Source organism: Mustelus asterias, chromosome 5 (assembly GCF_964213995.1).
Source record: "Mustelus asterias chromosome 5, sMusAst1.hap1.1, whole genome shotgun sequence".
In the NCBI taxonomy this organism is placed as follows: Eukaryota; Metazoa; Chordata; class Chondrichthyes; order Carcharhiniformes; family Triakidae; genus Mustelus; species Mustelus asterias.
In genome coordinates this window covers 106,150,740-106,170,916 of record NC_135805.1, presented here as the reverse complement: position 1 = coordinate 106,170,916, position 20,177 = coordinate 106,150,740, and the positions used below count along the sequence as shown (strand labels likewise).

The window sequence follows — 20,177 nt, the reverse complement described above, 5'->3', positions numbered from 1 at the left end:
GATTAGCGGGTAAATATGTAGGGATATGGGGGTAGGGCCTGGGTGGGATTGTGGTCGGTGCAGACTTGATGGGCCGAATGGCCTCTTTCTGTGCTGTGGGGTTTCTATGATTCTTTCTATGATAAGCAATTGCTCTTTTCAAGCTTCTCTATATAACAAGAACACTAAAGCAAATCTACCTCCAATTCTTATACTTCATACTGACAAATTTAAGGTTTAAACGCCAGTAAAGCCCTTGTTAAACCACTAATGTATGTTAACGTTTAAAGTTTTTATTTATTAGTCACAAGTAAGGCTTACATTAACATTGCAATGAAGTTACTGTGAAATTCCCCGAGTCGCCACATTCTGGTGCCTGTTCGGGTCAATGCACCTAACTAGCACATCTTTCAGAATGTGGGGGGAAACCGGAGCACTCGGAGGAAACCCATGAAGACATGGGGAGAACATGCAAACTCCACATAGACAGTGACCCAAGCCAGGAATTGAACCCGGGTCCCTGGTGCAGTGCAAACTACTGTGCCACCATGCCATCAAGTAGAGACATTCTAATCAAATATCATATTCAATAGAAGAAAATGTTGCAATATCACTGATGCTTATGGTGCAACATATCGATGCTTGAGAATCCCAGATACTACATCAACACAGTATATTCACATTGAATAGAATTTATAGACAAGAAAGTTTTGACATATAGAGGAGAGGGGAGAGTTTGAGGGTCAAAACTATACCATATGAATGAACAAAACGCCGACTTGAACTCAATCTCTACATATTTACTACATTATAATAAAATTTATGCTTTGTTTACACTGATATCTGATGTATTCACTACAAATATTAGCACAAATGATTTAAGGGATCTACTTCTTAAACTTGGCAGGGTTTAATTTTTTGTCAATGCACAACTTTTATTTTGGGTCAGGAGAGATAAGAGTTGAACCCTTTGCGATATAGTTCCACAAGCAGCTCCAAGTACTTCACTGAAAAAGTCAGTCGTCATGCATGCATTGAGGTGGTGAGAATGAACAGGTTATTTTCGATTGGTGACCTTCACAGCCAAGCGAAATGTGTTCTTAGCTATATGTATACATGTAGCAGGAAGATAGGCCAGATATGGATGGGACCATCATATCTATCATGACTTCACATATTACTGGACAATGCTTTTACCCACTAAAAAAATTTATATTCTTTTTCAGAAATTTTATATTACTTCCATGGCCATTTTCTCAATAAATCATTGCCTCTACCTTCTTGAAATGTTGGTTCCTAGCTGGGCTTTAGCTTTATTGGTGTCATAGAATCCCTACAAGGTAGAAGAGGCCAATCGGCCCAGTGAGTCTGCACCAACTCTCCAACAGAGCATCTTACCCAGATCCTAACCCCCACCCTATCACCGTAACGCCACACATTTCCCGTGGCGAATCCATCTAACCCACACATCTTGGAACACTAAGGGGCAATTTAACATGGTTCACCCTACATCTTTGGGGTGTGGGAGGAAATCGGAGCACCCAGACAAAACCCACGCAGACACACAGAATGTGCAAACTCCACACAGACGTGAGTCAATGATTCACATATGAATCAGTGAAACAGTGAATCAGCAGCTGATTAAACCCTGACCAATATCATAGCTAAGCCTGTGCTTGTCCTCTGTCAAATATTGACATGCTCACATTTTGAGCAGTTGACAGAGAGCAAACAAAAGCAGAAACCCAAGCCAATTTGCCCCTTTAGAAGTGCTGAGCATTCCCTATTCAGGCATTTGAGCTCAAAATTTCTCTGTTCACATTTAGTGGACCCAGGTACCAAGTAAATTTCCCTGTTTTTATCTCCGCAACAAATGCATGATTCTTTTAATGGTATTTTATTCAAGAAACACACCTGCAGCCAAAAGGTGTGTTGCATTGAAATATTCACCCTGCAAATCAGCTTTAGGATTGCGGTTGTGTTTTTCTGAATAAAATATTAAAAAACATAACTGCAGAAAAAGTTTCCCATCATTGAATTTTTCCATTTCCCACAGCAACCAACTTCGTGACCTCCCAATTTAATGTCAAGGTCTGCTGACAAACAGTGAGCTTTGAGCTAGGAAGCCACATCAACAAGGAGCCGGCAACAAGGTTGCTTAAACTAATTTCAGAAGGTGCTTTTACAGTGACTGACGATAAGAAATGTTAATACCACCACTCTGAACTGGATTCAAATTCAGCACCCAGAGGTAAAATAATAAATATGCCAACCTACTTCCATATTTAAAACAGTTCTTTTATTCAACAAGGTTTACAATTTGAGTGCACTGATGTATATTTAAAAAAGGTTGGACAGCATACAGCATTAAAAGGCAGTTGGCGAGCCAATCAAACCTTACCTGGCTTATGGTAATGCATTCCTTCATAAGTAGTGGGTTGACAATATAAATACTCTTGTAAAAGCTCAGTTCTACTGTACCTTGTTATTATCCTGGTCACCACTCACTGCTATGGGATACATGACGTATTTCCCACCACCATCCTCAGTTGGGGCACATTCGCTGGTATCTGGATCATGCTCTGCTCCAAAGTTATGGCCTAATTCATGAGTAGTGACAAGATCTGCTTCCTGTTTCGTAATTTAAGAAAACTCTTTACATAAACAGGCATTTGTGACTTCAAAATTCAAGAAAGACAATCGGTCATCATGTCATTTTTAAAGAGACGAAGAGCCAAAAGAAAGGCAAACTCAACATGTGAATTTTCCTGCCCCATTTCTAAAAAGTAGAACATGTCCCAAACCAATTCAGACAGGTTTAAAATCAAGCATTTATTTTCTCTCTATTTCTAAAAATATGTTAAAGCATAAAGAAAGACACTGAACCAGATACGTGTTTTCATTCCGAACATTGTGGTGTCTGTTTTCATGCAAAGGGCAAAAAGTTAAAGGGAAAAGATGCACAAATCCTAGAATGATACAAATGAACTGAAGTTGTTTCCTCCATTCCCTCCTCACTGCATGTCATTTCATAACTTTTGCATAGTCTGAAAATAGAATGAGACAAACTTTGAAATCCAGAGATTGTGTCCAAAAAGATAGCCACACGAGAGGAAAGGGGAAAAGCAAGAGCATGCAGAGCTAGATAGAAAGTATTTTTTTCCATGGGGTGTGGCCATTGGCAAGACCAACATTTGTTACCCATCTCTAAATGCCCTCAAGCGTGCCACCTTCTTGAACTTTTACACCCACAGTGATACAACTGAGTTACTTGCTGGGCCATTGCAGGAGGCAGTTAAGGGTCAACCACATGGCTGTGGGTCACATATAGGATAGACCAGGTAAGGATGGCAGAGTTCCTTTCCCAAAAATACATGAGTAAACCAGATGAGCTTTTATGACAACTGACAATAGTCACCATTACAGAGACTAGTTTTCAATTCCAGATTATTAAATTAATTAATCAAATTTAAACTCCACCAGCTGCCATGATTGGATTTGAAACCATGACCCCAGATCATTAGCCCGGGCTTCTGGATTACTAGCCTAGTGACATTACCACTGTGCCCCCATCTCCCAAATATACCTGTTACTTTTCATTGTGTGTTCATAGAACAATAGGTCACATTTAGAAAATCCAGCCCAATATATTTCAGTTTACTGCTGCTAAATATAAATGGTTTTAAGTTCATTGCAAAACTTTTATACAACCATGACCAAACTTTGGTTCAAATTCTAAGTCATCAACTAAGTTCCATTGGAAATTTTAGCATTCTCCAAAATTTTCAATGCCATGCCAGTATAAATTAGAACAGAATCAGGCTGTTTCCTTAAATGGGGAATGAAATCAGGAGCATGCAACAGAAGGAAAAGAAATGAAAACAGGAAAGAAATGGTGATTGCATCCAGTTGGATTTTGTTCACTGTCCTATCCCTTCCTTTCTTAGTCAAATTCAATACCAGCAACCTAACAAAATGCCATTCCTAACGCAGGATGACATTTCAGTGCTCAGAATGATTGTGGATGGTGAGGCAAGGGTTGGGACAGAGATGAAAGGGCAAAGGGAGACTAACTACAATGCAGTATTACCTATGAACTTGATATTTAGGAATTCAGGTCCTGGTACACCAAAATAACTATATCACTGCTCAGTTTAAATAAACTTTGAAATTGGAAACTCTCAGTTTAAACATAGTTATATTACTTTTGAACTAGCAGCTAGCAAAACTAAAATAAATTACAAAACAGTAATATAGTGTACCAGCAATAGGACCAGGTTAGCATACTAACGGAACAAGGAACGAGTATCCTCAACAAATTTTAACAAAATTATTGCTCGACTACATCAAAACTGAGGAAAAAAATTAAGACAAATTGAAGCCTAATGTATAATTTACCTTAGTGAGGATTGTTTTCCCATAGTTCTTAGTGCTGGTTAATCCAGTATTTAGGTAAACTGACTTCTGCATGGTTGGGTGATCGTAGGCTGGTAAAAAAACATTCCTAGATGATACAGCTATTGATACGATTTTCACAAAAGATGACGACAAAAGATTCTCATTGTTCTAGTCTCAGTAGGGTTACAAGGGTCTTTGTTTTCACATCTCACACTTTTATTTACTGCTCGGAGAAACCTTGCCCAAGCGCGCGCGCACACAGGAAATTGTCAACACACTTCACACAATTTCTCATCTATTAAAATTAGATGATACATCACAGGAAGCATGTCCATGAACTCCCAGTATGTGCAACTAGTGATGTGACTCACTGCCTGTCGCACGTGTAAAATTAGTCCTCTGTATCCTATCTTTATGCTAACTTGACTTCAACAATTTTGTTCCAATGTAATCAACTTTTTAAAAAATGCATTTCATCCACTTATTTCTTCACCCCTGAAGCAAATTTTAAAAATTAAAATTTCATTTACATTTGGACTTACGTGTAGGGCAAATGCCACCTAATGCACGTGATTTCGGAGATCCAACATAAGCAAGTCCAAGTGTTCCATGTTCAAAATCTTGGTATGTAAACAAATGTGCAAGGCAAACTTTAGATGCACTTTTGGCTATATCAGCGCTGAATTGCTGGACAGTGAAAGAAAATGAGATTCTTCAGAGAAATAGATATTCGAAAACTAATAGAAAATAAAAACTTACTTTTCAGTCAATTAACTCAAGACACATGCAAGCATTAGGAATTTGATATTTCTTCTGTAACTTTTGTATAGTAGGATTATCAAATGTTTCCTGAAAAATGTTCTATTCAGCTGGTCTTCCATCCTACAGAATGGATGGGCATTTGACATATCTTTAAGTCACCTTTACCAAGGTGCACTGCCAATTATCCAGGCTACAACAATTTTGTTCCTGCTCACTCCGAGATAGCACAACTGGACTTCAACACAGCTCAGATTTGAAATTGTGGCTCTATTGTAATTTGTTTTGCACTGATTTTTATCAGTCCTTTAACATGAACATAAGAATTAAGAGTAGGCCCTGTGAGCCTGCTCCACCATTCAATAAGATTAAGGCTGATCAGATTGTAATCTCCTGCCTATTTCCAATAACGTTTCACCCCCTTGTTTATCAAGAATCTCTCTAACCTGGACTTAAAAATATTCCAAGGCAGCTTCAGCTGCCTTCTGAGGAAGGGAGTTCCAAAGACTCGCTAGCCTCAAAGGAAATGAATTCTCCTCACCTCGGTCTTAAATGGGTGACTATATTTATAAACAGTGCATACTTAGCTTCCAAAAAAATACATATCGCATTTTAACAGTTAAAGTCTTCTGATTTGTTTCTACTAGAATTTAAGAAACCTTCAAATATGTTAGGATATAGAGATCAACTGTTACAATTCAGAATTGCAGTGGACAGCCTGTGGGCCACATGCGACTCATCGGGGTTCTAAATTTGGCCTACGAGGCATTTTGTCAGTGAGCGAGCACACGCATGTGAAGCAGCGAGCGGACAACCTGCAGGCCACGTGACTCATCAGGGTTCTAAATTTGGCCCACGAGGCATTTTGGCAGCGAGCGCGGAGCAGCGGAGATAAAAGAAAGTGAGAAAGAGCAAGACTGAGTGGAGCCAGGAGGGTAAAAGTGTGCAACATTTAGAGCAGAGCCAGAAGGATAAAAGAAAACAAGAAATAGAATGGCGCCAAGATGATAAAAGGGCGTGGAAAAGAGCAAAACCAAGAGTGGATCCAAGTGAGAAAAGGACACGGGAAAGAGCGAGATAGAGCAGAGCAATTGATTGGTTTTCCTCATTTATCTTTAAATACTTCTGCAGTTTATTGGCAACTATAAGGCTTTCTTCGTTATAAAGTTTTTAAAAACAGCAATAGTAAAGCTTATGGGGAGCAGTAGGGTCCATTAGTTAAAATAAAGGTGAATAAATAAAAATAAAACAAACATCTAAAGCACATACCTATGTAATTAAGAAATGTATAACTTTTAGATGTAGCTGGTATTAGCTTTGATAAGTAAATTGCAATATGCGGAAGGTAAGCGTAAATATTTCTTTTGTTTGCCCATTTGAAGTTGATGACAGTTCTATTTATATATGAATGGTTTAATATTTTCTGTAAATTATGAAATATTTGGTGTGTATTAAATGTATTTAATCTTATTCATGGGGTCACGGTTAGTACACATGCTCAATTTCAACCTTGCAGCACTGAGTTGAAGGAGGGTCACCCATGCGGCCCACTCACTGGCATAGGTTTCCCCATCACTGATTAGAAGTAGCAGTTCATTCAGACTTGTATAATAGTTTCAGTCAGTATCGAAAATAGCTCCTTAAATGTATTTAATTAAAATATTTTCTCTTCAGCTCTTCCTTACCTCTAGCAGAGGTTTCACATCCCAAGCATCTTTGTTATCTGGATAGCTGCCAGCCATATTATAATGTTTCTGCCCTGTGGTCACCTTTGTTGGTTCTTTGTTGACGATAATCTGTAATGTTTAAAAAATATATATTAACCACTTGTATTTAAAATAGCAACTTTAATGCAGAAGGATGCCCAAGCCAAAGAAAGGAATCTAGGAGGCCTTACCAAAAGGTTAATCAACGGTGGGTTGGAAGGATGACGGGAAAGGAGGAAGCGAGGGAGGAGACAATGCAGAGAAATTTAGATTGGAAATTTCAAAGTGTGGAACTGAGGGCGGCGAAGGCATAGCCACTAATTGTGGGTTATGGAGAGAGGGGTGGAGAGATGCACAGTAGGCTACAATCAGAAAAATGAAGTTATAGGTCTAGAAAAGGTTAGAGATAGGGAGAAACAAGGCAGTGAAGTTTAAACACGAGTGAACATTTAAAATTTGAAGGATTAAGGAACCAACAGTTCATGTATGTCAGCGCAGAAAAAGCCAAAGGGTGAACAAATCTGAATAGGGGATATAGAACAAAAGACAAATTTAACATTCACCTGCAACACATTCCAAAACAGAATTAAACTAGGAGGATTTGAGAGGCAGAGAGAGAGGAAGAGGAGTTGGATGCATGACCAACACCCAAAGCCAATATCCAAAGTAATTCCAGGTCTGACATCAATATCACCCTGGGGAAGGAGGAGCTGCTCCTTCAATTGAAATAGATCATGGATTAGAATAGTAAAGGAATGAGCAACACAAGCCTGTGCAGAACAGTCTGCTGCTCTTCAGCTATCGACAGCAAATCCCGAGAACCTCATGCAGTGATAAGAGGTCATTAAAATATATATCAATTTTCAAGACTTCCTGTGCTCCACTCAAGGCATCATCAGACCAGGAGTCAGATTATAAAGCACGAAATGAGATTAAAGGCATGTGCATCCATCTTGAAGCTGTTTTCTGATTCTGCTGGTGGGTGCGGAGTTGGGGATGAAAGGGTTGTTAACTAAAAAAGACAAAGGAAGGGCACTGCCTGATTTTATGACACAGCCTCAGAGTTCGTGCAGAATAAGATGCTCTGATTAAAGGCGAGGGTCACCCTGCAACAGAGAGTTCAAAGTTCTCTCAATTCGGGAATGACCATTTAAGAAGAGAGAGAGGGGAAATTCTCGGCCTGTTAGCCTAACATCTGCTGTGCAGTGTATAATTGAGAGGGTGACTGACCACCTTGACAATTTCCCCTGATCAGAAAGGGTCAGCATGAATTTGTAAAGGATAGGTCATGCCTGATGAACTGGATTTAATTTTTGAAGGACAGCTAAAATAGCGGACAGAGAAATGTCTTTGGATGCCATTAATATGGATTTCCAGAAAGCACCTGATAAAGTCCTTCATAAGAGACTGCTAGTTCAAGTTGTAACTCATGGAAATGGTAGCAAACTATTGGCCTGTTAGGAAAGTGGCCAAGCAGATAGAGAGCAGATAATGGGTAGCTACTCTGGAAGAAAGTGACTAGTGGTGTTGGGGCCTCAACTATTCATCATATTTATTAACTTAAATCATGGAATGGAAGGACATATATCCAAATATGCCAATGATGAAGATAGGTTGCATTGTAGACAGTATAAATGGAAGCATAAAATCACAAAGATTAGATTAAGTGAATGGGCAGAACTGGAAAATGGATGACAATGTAGGAGGTGGAAGATGATGTTTTGGGAAGGAGAAGATACAAGGTCTCAAACGCAGCTCAGATTTTAATAGGTCTTACAGAAAACCTGGTTCAGCCTCAGGCAGAGATCCATATGTGGAATAGTCAGTTTATGGGCAGGTGCTGAAAGTGGTCTTTCCAATGAGGAACTAGACTTAATGAACCTCCTGTATCACAAACATGCAAGCACCAAGTCTCTCAGATGTTTCCAGGACATGATCATGAACTCTGTGCATTGAAAGCCCTGTAAGCCTCATTACCAGAGAACGGTTAAAACGTTGTCAGGAACAGAGTTGGAAGGGTTGCTAGGCTGCGGAGTGGATGTAATAGAGTAGGGAGCTGCAATTCTATGAAAGGATTTAAAAACAAATGATATGCCTCATGGCATCTCACAATCAATGAAGCATTTTTAAAGTTCAGTCACTGTTGTGATGTAGGAAAACAGGACACCGTGCACAGCAAGTCCTATAAACAGCAATTACATAAATCACCAGATGTGTTTTAGCGCTTTAGTTTGAGGGAAAAATGTTGGCCAGAACATCAAAAGATGATGTCCATTGCTCTTCTTCAAATAGTGTCATGGGATTGTTTATGCATACACAGGGCCTCAGTTTAACATTCACTTGAAAGGTCACTTTAATATTCCTGTAGCAGGGCTTGAATCGGCAAACTTTCAACGGCGAATATTCCGCTGAATTGTCACCGAGCGAAGACTGATAGGGCTTTTAAATTGTGGAGCACATCCATATTGCTTGCATTTATAAAAATCCCATATAACTAACTCTAAACAAAATTGATCATGTCCATGTCAACTCCCTTCCCTCCTCACCCCACCTTCCTGACAATGGCTCCATGGCAATTAAAACAGAAAAGAATGAGCCTGTACTTGCGTAGCACCTTTTCTGTCTGTATGGGTATTTATTATTTATAAGACCCATATTTTGCCCATGGTGCAGAAAATTTTCAGCAGCTGCTAAAAATATTGAACCCTTTGCAGTCATCATTAGAGGTGGGAGCTGGTTAACTGACTCAATCCAGCCCAGCACCTGAACAAACACTTGGCAGCATGTGTATTGATTATACATGCCCAAGCTGCCATTAGACATTGGACTAGATGCACAGGATAATTAACTAAACCTGTCCCATATTCCACTAACTTGGGAAAAAGGTATCCAGTAGAACGCAACACCAGGGTAAATTAGCATTTTGGAGAGAACTTACCTGAAATGGTACAGTGATGCAAAGACTTGAATTAGTCAAATTCAAAAACATTTTTGCATTGCTTTTAGGTTTTACATCCCATCTAACACAAACCCACCTAATTTTGGGGATTAAAAATCCACCCTACCCCACACAAACCTCGACCCTCCCCGGTGTCACAGATCCACGCTTGTGCCTTCACACTGTCAAATCCCTCCTTTCCTGTTCTGGTCCCTCCCTCCACACCAAAATGGCTCTTACCCAAGTCATAAATGGCATTCTCTGTGCCTGCAATGCATTATTCCTGTTAATTCACTTTAAACTGAAGCACCTTCACACATTGACCTGCTGTCCTCAATTACAAAAGAAACACACTGCAGATTCTGGAAATTGAAATAAAAATAAAATTACTTGGCAAATCTGGCAGCATCTATGGAAAGAGAAACAGAGTTTATATTTCAGGTCGATGAACTGAGTTCTGATAAATGATGAATGATCCGAAAAATCAATTCTGTTTCTGTCTCCACAGATGTTGTGATGGAGCAGAGAAGCTACGACATCTCCTCCGGAGCCTTCAACATGTCATTGATGAAGACGAACATCTCGCCAAGGCCATCCCCACACCCCCACTTCTTGCCTTCAAACAACCGCACAACATCAAATAGACCATTGTCCGCAGCAAACTACCCAGCCTTCAGGAGAACAGTGACCACGACACCACACAACCCTGCCACAGCAACCTCTGCAAGATGTGCCGGATCATCGACACGGATGCCATCATCTCACGTGAGAACACCATCCACCAGGTACATACTCTTGCAACTCAGCCAACGTTGTCTACCTGATACGCTGCAGGAAAGGATGTCCCGAGGCATGGTACATTGGGGAGACCATGCAGACGCTACGACAACGGATGAATGAACACCGCTCGACAATCACCAGGCAAGAGTGTTCTCTTCCTGTTGGGGAACACTTCAGTGGTCACGGGCATTCGGCCTCTGATCTTCGGGTAAGCGTTCTCCAAGGCGGCCTTCACGACACACGACAACACAGAATCGCTGAGCAGAGACTGATAGCCAAGTTCCGCACACAAGGACAGCCTCAACCGGGATCTTGGGTTCACGTCACACTTGCCTGGGCTTGCAAAATCTCACTAACTGTCCTGGCTGGAGACAATACACATCTCTTTAACCTGTGCTTAACGCTCTCTCCATTCACATTGTCTGTACCTTTAAGACTTGATTACCTGTAAAGACTCGCATTCCAACCATTATTCTGTAAATTGAGTTTGTGTCTTTATATGCCCTGTTTGTGAACAGAACTCCCACTCACCTGACAAAGGGGCAGCGCTCCGAAAGCTAGTGGCTTTGCTACCAAATAAACCTGTTGGACTTTAACCTGGTGTTGTGAGACTTCTTACTGTGTTTACCCCAGTCCAACGCCGGCATCTCCGCATCATGTCCACAGATGTTGCCAGGTCTGCAGAGTATCTCAAGCATTTTCTGTTTTTATTTCACATTTCTTCCATTATCCATTTCACTGGGACTGCCTTTAGGGACCCTTGCGTACCAATCCAAAATCTAAATGTGTTCCTCCACAGATGCTGCCAACCTGAGCATTTCAAGCATTTTCTATTGAACTGAACACACAATTTCCCTTCCTAGCCCCCATGTTAGCTAATATTGATTCTCTCCCCTCAGGTACTGTCCCCTCCCCAATCAAATCTGCTGTTATCACCCATCTCCTCAAAAACAAAATCCTTGACCCCCTCTCTGCCTTTGCAAAACTACTATTTGACCTCCAACCTCCTTTTCTTCTTTGGAACATTTAAAAACCTGCGCTCACCTTTCCCAGAACTTCAATCAGGTCCCTATTACAGCAACAAATGGTGCTAATCAAAGCCACAAACTATATCCTATGTGACTGTGAACATGATAATCTATCCATCCTTATCCTTCTCCACCTGCCTGCAGCCTTTAATGTAACTGCCCATACCATACTCATCCAATGTATCTCTGTCATTCGTTCTATGGTGCTGCTGCCAGTTGATTCCTTTCCTATCTATATAATCATAGACAAAAAATCATCTGCAGTGGCTTTTTTTCCCTGCTCAGTTACCTCTCAAGTCCATCCAGGATCTATCCTCGGCCCCTCATTAAATCTACATGCTTCCCCTCGCTGGGTCAAAATCCTGGAACTCCCTCCCTAACAGCACTCTGGGTGTACCTTCATAACATGGACTGCAACAGTTCACGAAGACCGCTCACCACAACATTCTCAAGGGCAGTGAGGGATGGGCAACAGAAATGCTGCCTGGCCATGCCCCATGAACAAAAAAAAATCCAAAATCAGCAGCAGTTTTCCACACGTATGCTGGAAATATCCAGCTCTACCTCATCATCACCTCACTCAACTCCTTCACTAAATTGTCAGACTTTGTTTGACATCCAGTAATGGATAGGCAGAAATTTATTTCGATTAAATATTGTCACAGACAGATTTTTACTACCCAGGATCAGTGTGTTTTGTATATGAACTGTGTGCATTGTCTTACCCACGGAGTGATTACCCCAATTTAATTAACTGCAATAGTAAGATGTTATGAGAATTTTAAAATCAGGGCAGTTATTATCCCAAACTTGCCCCAGAAGTTTAAAAACAAAACATCTTGCTCATTTGCCATACACACTATTACTCACATAAAGACTTGATGCAAATGAAAAGAAAATACAATTACAAAGTTTAATTGTCTCAGTCGCTCTTTTGTAGCAGGCCTGTAGCTTAGTAAATTAATTGATGCTTTCAGTTGAAGTGAAGTTTTTGTAAGCAGAAGATTTTCAGTCAGTTGCGTAGTCTCTTGTAGTTGAATTTCCAGGTTAGTTCTCAGATGAACCTGAAGTTGGAACAGGATGGGGAGAGCCTTTTCCTCACTTTCAAGGTATTACTGTTTATTACCTTGACTGCATAGTTGACTTGTAGCTGCTTAGATGCCTGTCTAACGTATTTCTGTCCAGAACAGCTTTTTGCTGTTTTAAAAGCGAGCCACAAACATGGTTATCACACCAATCTAAACATGACAATTTAATTTCTGCAGACTTGTCTATGCACTCCAACATACTCCTTCCACACATCCTGTTCTTCTCTCCCACAAACTACAGCTTTCCCTAAACACTGCTGCTTGGATCTTATCCTGCACCAAGGCCAGATCCGTCATTACCCTTGCCTTTGCTGACCGACAGTGGCTCCTGCTCCGTCAACATTTCAAATGGAAATGTCTCTTTAAATCCCTCCTCGCCTCTTCTTCCATCTATAACTTCCCCCAGTCCTACAAACATTCTCCTAACTCTCTCACATTTTAACCATACATACATAAATATGACGAGAACAGTTGAGTTAATACTTTGCTTAGCAGAGACAAGAGTTGAAAAAATACTTCAGTGCAATTTGATTTACCTCTTCTATCTGCAATCCATATCCTTTCAAGCCACCATTGTTCCAAGTAGTATTTCGATAAATGTCATCTACTCTGTCAATCAATTCAATCTGCATTTAGAAAGGAGAGTTCAAACTGCTGAGTTAGAAAAACAATTTGTTCAAATTATAAGCATGACCATAAAACCTGAAGACATTTACAGAGTAATAGAATCACGTTTTGCAAGAACAATCTTTTTTCTTTCTACCTTACATTTGATGCTTAGATGAAGGAATATTGCATTGTCAAATTAAACCCAAGACTAACTACATGAAATAAAAGGCAACCTGATATACACCACTTTTCTCCTTTTGCCTCCCAGAGAAATATCTAGGGAATCAAAGGAATTGTGTTACTGAACGGGGAGGTGAAATAAGTTAATTCCCCAAGTTCATATTTGATTTTCCTGATTTTTCTAAATTTAAATACAGCAGTCTTGATTCAAAAATATGAAAATGAATAAAAGACTTAAAAACTTTAAGCCTGATCAAAACAGACCTTAAAATTATTAAATTCAGTTTAGTCTTACCTGCAAATGTTCCTTGTAGTTCACAGTAGACATTTTCAGAAACTTTGTATCAATTTAATAGCACATGGTCAGCATACGTTTGAAAAGGCAATTAATACCTCAGCATACTGACTATGTTAATGGACCAAGCAACCTAGAGGCCTGTGATCTGGAGGAATTAGGTCAAATCCCAACACTGTAGTTGGGGCATTTAAATTCCATTAAGTGAATAAAATCCTGGAATATAAAGCTAGTATCGGTTTCAATGAGCACCTAATCATCATAAAAGTTCCTCAGTGTCCTTTGGAAACACATACCAACCGACTCAAGAACAGCTTCTTCCCTGCTGCCATCAGACTTTTTAATGGATCTATCATATATTAAACAGATCCTTCTCTTCATCCTATCTGTAACTGTAACACTATATTCTGCATGCTCTCCTTTCCTTCTCCCCTCTGTGCTCTATGAATGGTATGTTTTGTCTGTATAGTGCGCAAGAAACAATACTTTTCACTGCATCCTAATACATCTGACAATAGTAAATCAAATCAAAAGAAAGGAAATGTGCCATTCTGGCTGCAAGTCCAGAGCCACGGCAAAATGGTTCACTCTTACATGTCATCAGAAATGCTTAGCAAGCTACTCAGCTGTATTCAAGATGGCAACTCATGATCAACTTCTCAGGGCAATTGGGGATGGACAATAAATATGAGTAGCAATGCCCAAATACTCGGAATTATTTTTTTAAATCTGTGTTCTTGCTCTGTTTAGAATTGCCTTTTGGAGAGTGAAGAACATTGCCCAATATTTCTCACCACCGCCAGCGACCAGATTGCTGGGAAAGCAAGCAAATCTTCTCAAGCTTCCACCAGTGTCAATGTAAAGAAAAACAATAGTGCTGAACTGGGTATTTTTACCCAAATATTCAATGACAGTCAACACCAATGCACTTCAATAATTAAACCAGCCCATTATCTGTGATGGGTGAAAAGATACAATAATGTTGAAGCAAGAACAGAGAAACATTTTCAAACCTATTGATCCTGGGATCTGCTTACCAAATAATTGATAGTGATGCTCTCTTCACCGCGCCCCATGTGTTTAAAAAAGCGATAATCTGCTACAACTAGCATTTTGCAAGTATTCTTCCCAGTATCTAGAGCATTTTGCCTTTTCTGCCGCTGGATGTATTCTATAAAAGTTAAAATTTTTGAATCAATCATTTAAGATTTATGTCTTAATTTTCTTAAGCAAAAACAAGATATTTATCAAACATCCGTGAGAACATATACACAAAAGGTAGTATAATACTTGAACTCTTAAATATAAGCTTTTACAGCAGGCACTTCACTTTAGTTCAGAAAAATAAACACAAACCATGAAACGCAATGGAATGAAAGACTGCTGGTTTTCGCATGGAATTCCTCAAGTGAAAAATGTCCAATGTGATGCGAATGACGAATAGCATATGTGTACCGAGCTGATCTGTCAAAATCTACTGTAGGCAGTCAAATTAAAGTCTGGCAGATTGTGTACATAACACAGTAATAGTGATATAATGCACGTTGTCTAACACAATAGAGAAAACCTAGAGTTGAGTCAGCTTCAGGAGACCTGAAGATTCAACCAAACAGCAAACCTTGGCCAGAAGCTCAAAGTTGGATTTTTATTTTTGTTGACACCAGTAGCTTTTTCTCCCCTCTAAATTGCTTCAAGGCTTTGGAGAGAAAAATAGAGGCAGATCTTTAAAAAAAAATGCATTACTTTAATTTTGCTCAAAATTGTATAGCTCATGAAAGAGAACATGAGCTAATACATATATAAAACCACTATAACAAAAATGGACAACACACAATGATCACTGCCACCTGGGCTGTTCCTTTAAAGAGGATTCAATAGCAGTAACTGCTATTGAAGGATGGGAAAAGAATAAGGAAGGACAAGGTGCAAAAGAAAAAAATGCATATCAGAAGCAACAAGAGAACTATACGGTTTATAGAAAGTGAGCATTGTTGGTTTATTGGCCTTCACCAATTGCCCTCGAGAAGGTAGTGGGTGAGCCATCTTCTTGAACTACAGACCATCTGGTGCAGGTACTCCCACACTGCTGTTCGAAAAGAAGTCCAGGATTTTGATCCGGGGCAGCAAAAGGGTAATGATATAATTCAAAGCCAGGATGGTATATGGTTGGAGGGAAATTTGCAGGAGAAGGCATTCCTATGCATAGGTTGTCCTTGTCCTTCTAGGTAATAAGAGGTTGCATTTGGAAAGTGCTGTGAAAGAAGCCTGTGCATCAGTGACAATGGAATCAACGTTTAAGGTGGTGAATGGGGTACCAATCAAGTGGGCTGTTTTGTCCTGCCTGGTCTCAAGCTGAGTGTTGCTGGGGCTTCATTCATTCAAGCAAATGGAAAATATTCCATCACACTCCTGACTTGTGCCTCATTAATGTTGGACAGAATTTGGAGGGTCAAGAGAGTTACTCGCTGCAGAATTCCCATTATCTGACTTGCTCTTGTAGCCACAGTATTTGTATGGTTGATCCAATTCAGTTTCTGGTCAATGGTAACCCTCCAGGATGCTGATAATGGGGGATTCAGCAAAGGTAATGCCATTGAATGTCAAGGAGATATGGTTAGATTCTCTTTTGTTGGAGGTTGTCATGGCCTGGCATTTGTGTGCCACAAACATTACTTGCCACTTATTTGTCCAAGCCTGAATGTTGTCCAGGTCTTGCTGCATATGGACAAAGTCTGCTTCAGTACCTGAGTCATTGCAAATTGTGCTGAACATCCCCACTTCTGACCTTAAGAAGAAGAAAAGGTCATCGATGAAACAGCTGAAGATGTTTAGGCATAGAACACTACCCTGAGGAACTCCTGCAGCAATGTCGTGGGATTGAGAGGACTGACTTACAACAACCGCAACCATCTTCCTTTGAGCTAGTTATGACACCTACCAAAGACTTTGCCCCGACTCCCATTAACTTAGGGTTCCTTGATGCCTGATGTCAAGAGCAGTCACTCTCACCATACCCCTCAAGTTCAGACCAAGGCTGTCAAGAGCTGAGAAGCCTTGGCAGAACCCAAACTGAGCATCAGTGAGAAAGTTATTGTTGTCTCAGTGCAGTTTGATAGCACTAAGGGCGACAGTTTCCATCACTTTGCAGATGATCAAGAGGAGACTGATGGGTGGTAGTTAGGCAGATTTGCCCTCCTTTTTCTGGATAGGACATACCTGACCAATTTTCCACATTGTCAAGTAGATGTCATAGAGTCATAGAGGTTTACAGCATGGAAACAGGCCCTTCGGCGCAACTTGTCCATGCCGCCCTTTTTTTTAAACCCCTAAACTAATCCCAATTGCCCGCATTTGGCCCATATCCCTCTATACCCATCGTACCCATGTAACTATCTAAATGCTTTTTAAAATATAAGATTGTACCCGCCTCTACTACTACCTCTGGCAGCTTGTTCCAGACACTCACCACCCTCTGAGAGAAAAAATTGCCCCTCTGGACATTTTTGTATCTCTCCCCTCTCACCTTAACCTATGCCCTCTAGTTTTAGACTCCCCTACCTTTGGGAAAAGATATTGACTATCTACCTGGTCTGTGCCCTTCATTATTTTATAGACCTCTATAAGGTCACCCCTCAGCCTCCTACGCTCCAGAGAAAAAATTCCCAATCTATTCAGCCTCTCCTTATAACTCAATCCATCAAGTCCCGGTAGCATCCTAGTAAATCTCTTCTGCACTCTTTCTAGTTTAATAATATCCTTTCTATAATAGGGTGAACAGAATTGCACACAGTATTCCAAGTGTGGCCTTACCAATGTCTTGTACAACTTCAACAAGACGTCCCAACTCCTGTATTCACTGTTCTGACCGATGAAACCAAGCATGCTGAATGCCTTCTTCACCACTCTGTCCACCTGTGACTCCACTTTCAAGGAGCTATGAACATGTACCCCTAGATCTCTTTGTTCTGTAACTCTCCCCAACGCCCTACCATTAACTGAGTAAGTCCTGCCCTGGTTCAATCTACCAAAATGCATTACCTCGCATTTGTCTAAATAAAACTCCATCTGCCATTCATCAGCCCACTGGCCCAATTGATCAAGATCCCGCCGCAATTGGAGATAACCTTCCTTACTGTCCACCATGCCAACAATCTTGGTGTCATCTGCAAACTTACTAACCATGCCCCCCTATATTCTCATCCAAATCATTAATATAAATGACAAATAACAGTGGGTCCAGCACTGATCCCTGAGGCACACCACTGGTCACAGGCCTCCAGTTTGAAAAACAACTCTCTACAATCACCCTCCGGCTTCTGTCAAGAAGTGAATTTTGTATCCATTTAGATACCTCACCCTGGATCCCGTCAGTGTTGTAGCTGCACTGGAACAGCTTGGCAAGAGGCACGGCTAGGTCTGGAGCACAAGTCTTCAGTACTACTGCCGGAATGTTGTCATGGGCCATTGCCTTTGCAGTATTCAGTGATTTCAGCTGTTTTTGATATCAAGTGGAGTGAATCAAATTTGCTGGGGTCCTCAGAAAAAGGTTGCAATAGAATATCCACTCAGCAATTCTGACTGAAGATGGTTGCAAGTGCTTCAGCCTTGACTTTTGCACTGATGTGCTGGGCTCCCCCATCATTGAAAATGGGGATATTTGCGAAGCCTCCTCCTTCAGTTAGTTGTTTAATTGTCCATCGCCATTCACCACTGGATGTGGGTGGCAGGATTGCGGAGAGACAAGGTCCAGGGTATCACCAATTATCTGATTAGAAAAAGTAAAGAAGCATGCCCAATACGTTAATTCATAACCCACAGGAGGCTTTTTGGCATCTGCAGGTATCTTGCACTCAACATTCATTCGCAGGCTTGTAAAAATGGAGTATGAATCTTCCCAAATTATTCTCAATTTGAACTATTTTCAGATCACCCTGTCCCGAAGAGATGGCAATTGTAGCACTACTTTCACCTAAATGATCAAAATACAGCCACAGTAGCATTTATAAAGTCTCTGCTGAGACCTCTGGAATACAGCAAAGGGGAATTTAGTTTAAAGGTGAAGCTGTGCTCTCAACTGTGTCTGCATCAAAGACAGCTTTACAATTTTCTAACATTCATCAGACATCACCAACTTTCAGAAGTAAATCACATTGATGATTAGCATATTCAAACAACTTCAAATGACATCCCCAGTCCATTTTTGGCAAAAAACTGGGTATCTTAAAAATTTGCCGATTGTTCATTTGGAACCTCCTCAAAGGCATTTACTCCAAGCTACCTCAATAAATAAAGGATAACTCATTTGTCCTTTATAATGAAATAACTTGATACATGAAGTACAGATGACAGCATTATTCAGATCTCCCATCTGAGCATTACACTTTATGGACTCTTTCCAGATGCTGGTATCTATATTATAATGACACACAACAATATTAAAAGGGCCCTGCTGAAGCATCCAATCTTTTTCTGGCAGGAGATGGGGGTTTGTGTGCTCACTTGCAGATTTTACTTAATAAGCAAAGCCACTATTTTACCAAGACTGAAGAAGTTTTCATGAGGATTCTGACCAATGTTTTGATGATCATATTCGACAACTTCATCCACTTATAATTATATATGGCATGCATGATGATGATCACTGAACAGGTTAAATATTGAACAGGACTGTTGTAGATTATATTCACAATTCCATTCATTTGGCTGCATAAACAGAGCTTGGAGACCGAGCCGGGTTAATTGGAGATAATCATAAACAGAATGGAAACCAATAATTTGGTGACAGTAGGAATTCACTGGTAGATATTAAGTGAGTGGCTAGGAATTTAGCTGGACTTTTTAAACTTAATAGAAATTGCAAGGTCAGTGGCAGGTAACAGGCAACCAACTATAAATAGCTGCGTGACTAGGTGATGAATGTTGTAGGCAAGATGCTAAGTAGTTGTAACTTGTGTGACTTTCAAAAAGGTATCTATTGGGTCACACTTGTTTGCAAAAGCACAGAATTTGGGAGACCAAAAATAAGAGCTACAGAACCGTGTGTATCGAGGTATCTAATATTTAGGTTCTTTGCATTTAGCATCTTGTGGTTCTTCTTAAGCTTCAGTAGATAATCAGTCTTTGGTTAGTTCACTTTGAGGAATAGGAGAAAGTGCAGTAATTATACAGTATTTATATAATCCATATATAAAGAGTTTATTTTAATTTTTCTATATTTTTGTAGTTCGAATAGAGGGACAGCTACAACCTATAAACTGCAATTACGACATCATCTGGGAGCATTAGGATGCCCACATTTCCAGAAGAGTCCTCAATTGCTCAAATTTATGCTGAGTGTTTCTGAGCTTGAGGTGCAGCTGGATTCAATGCAGGGCATATGAGTGGCTAACTGTTTCCTGGATCATAAGTTCCAGGAGG

At 40.2% G+C, this 20,177-nt stretch overlaps 1 protein-coding gene across 4 annotated transcripts in view; it reads right to left on the bottom strand.

Moving 5' to 3' along the window:
* Positions 1–20,177, bottom strand: part of LOC144493741 (disintegrin and metalloproteinase domain-containing protein 17-like) — a 70,344-nt gene that overhangs the window by 24,662 nt on the left and 25,505 nt on the right. For 2 of the 4 annotated variants that reach the window (XR_013497788.1, XM_078213160.1), the window contains exons 6-11: positions 14,798–14,931; positions 13,213–13,302; positions 6,822–6,932; positions 4,908–5,064; positions 4,378–4,466; positions 2,461–2,610 (exon numbers count right to left, since the gene is read on the bottom strand). Coding sequence is in view for 3 of the 4 variants with exons in the window: in XM_078213160.1 (XP_078069286.1) it covers positions 2,461–2,610; positions 4,378–4,466; positions 4,908–5,064; positions 6,822–6,932; positions 13,213–13,302; positions 14,798–14,931 (731 nt within the window). In the remaining variant the exon portion in view is untranslated. The remainder of the gene's footprint in view (positions 1–2,460; positions 2,611–4,377; positions 4,467–4,907; positions 5,065–6,821; positions 6,933–13,212; positions 13,303–14,797; positions 14,932–20,177) is intronic. The other 2 variants (XM_078213161.1, XM_078213162.1) reach the window with 1 other exon arrangement.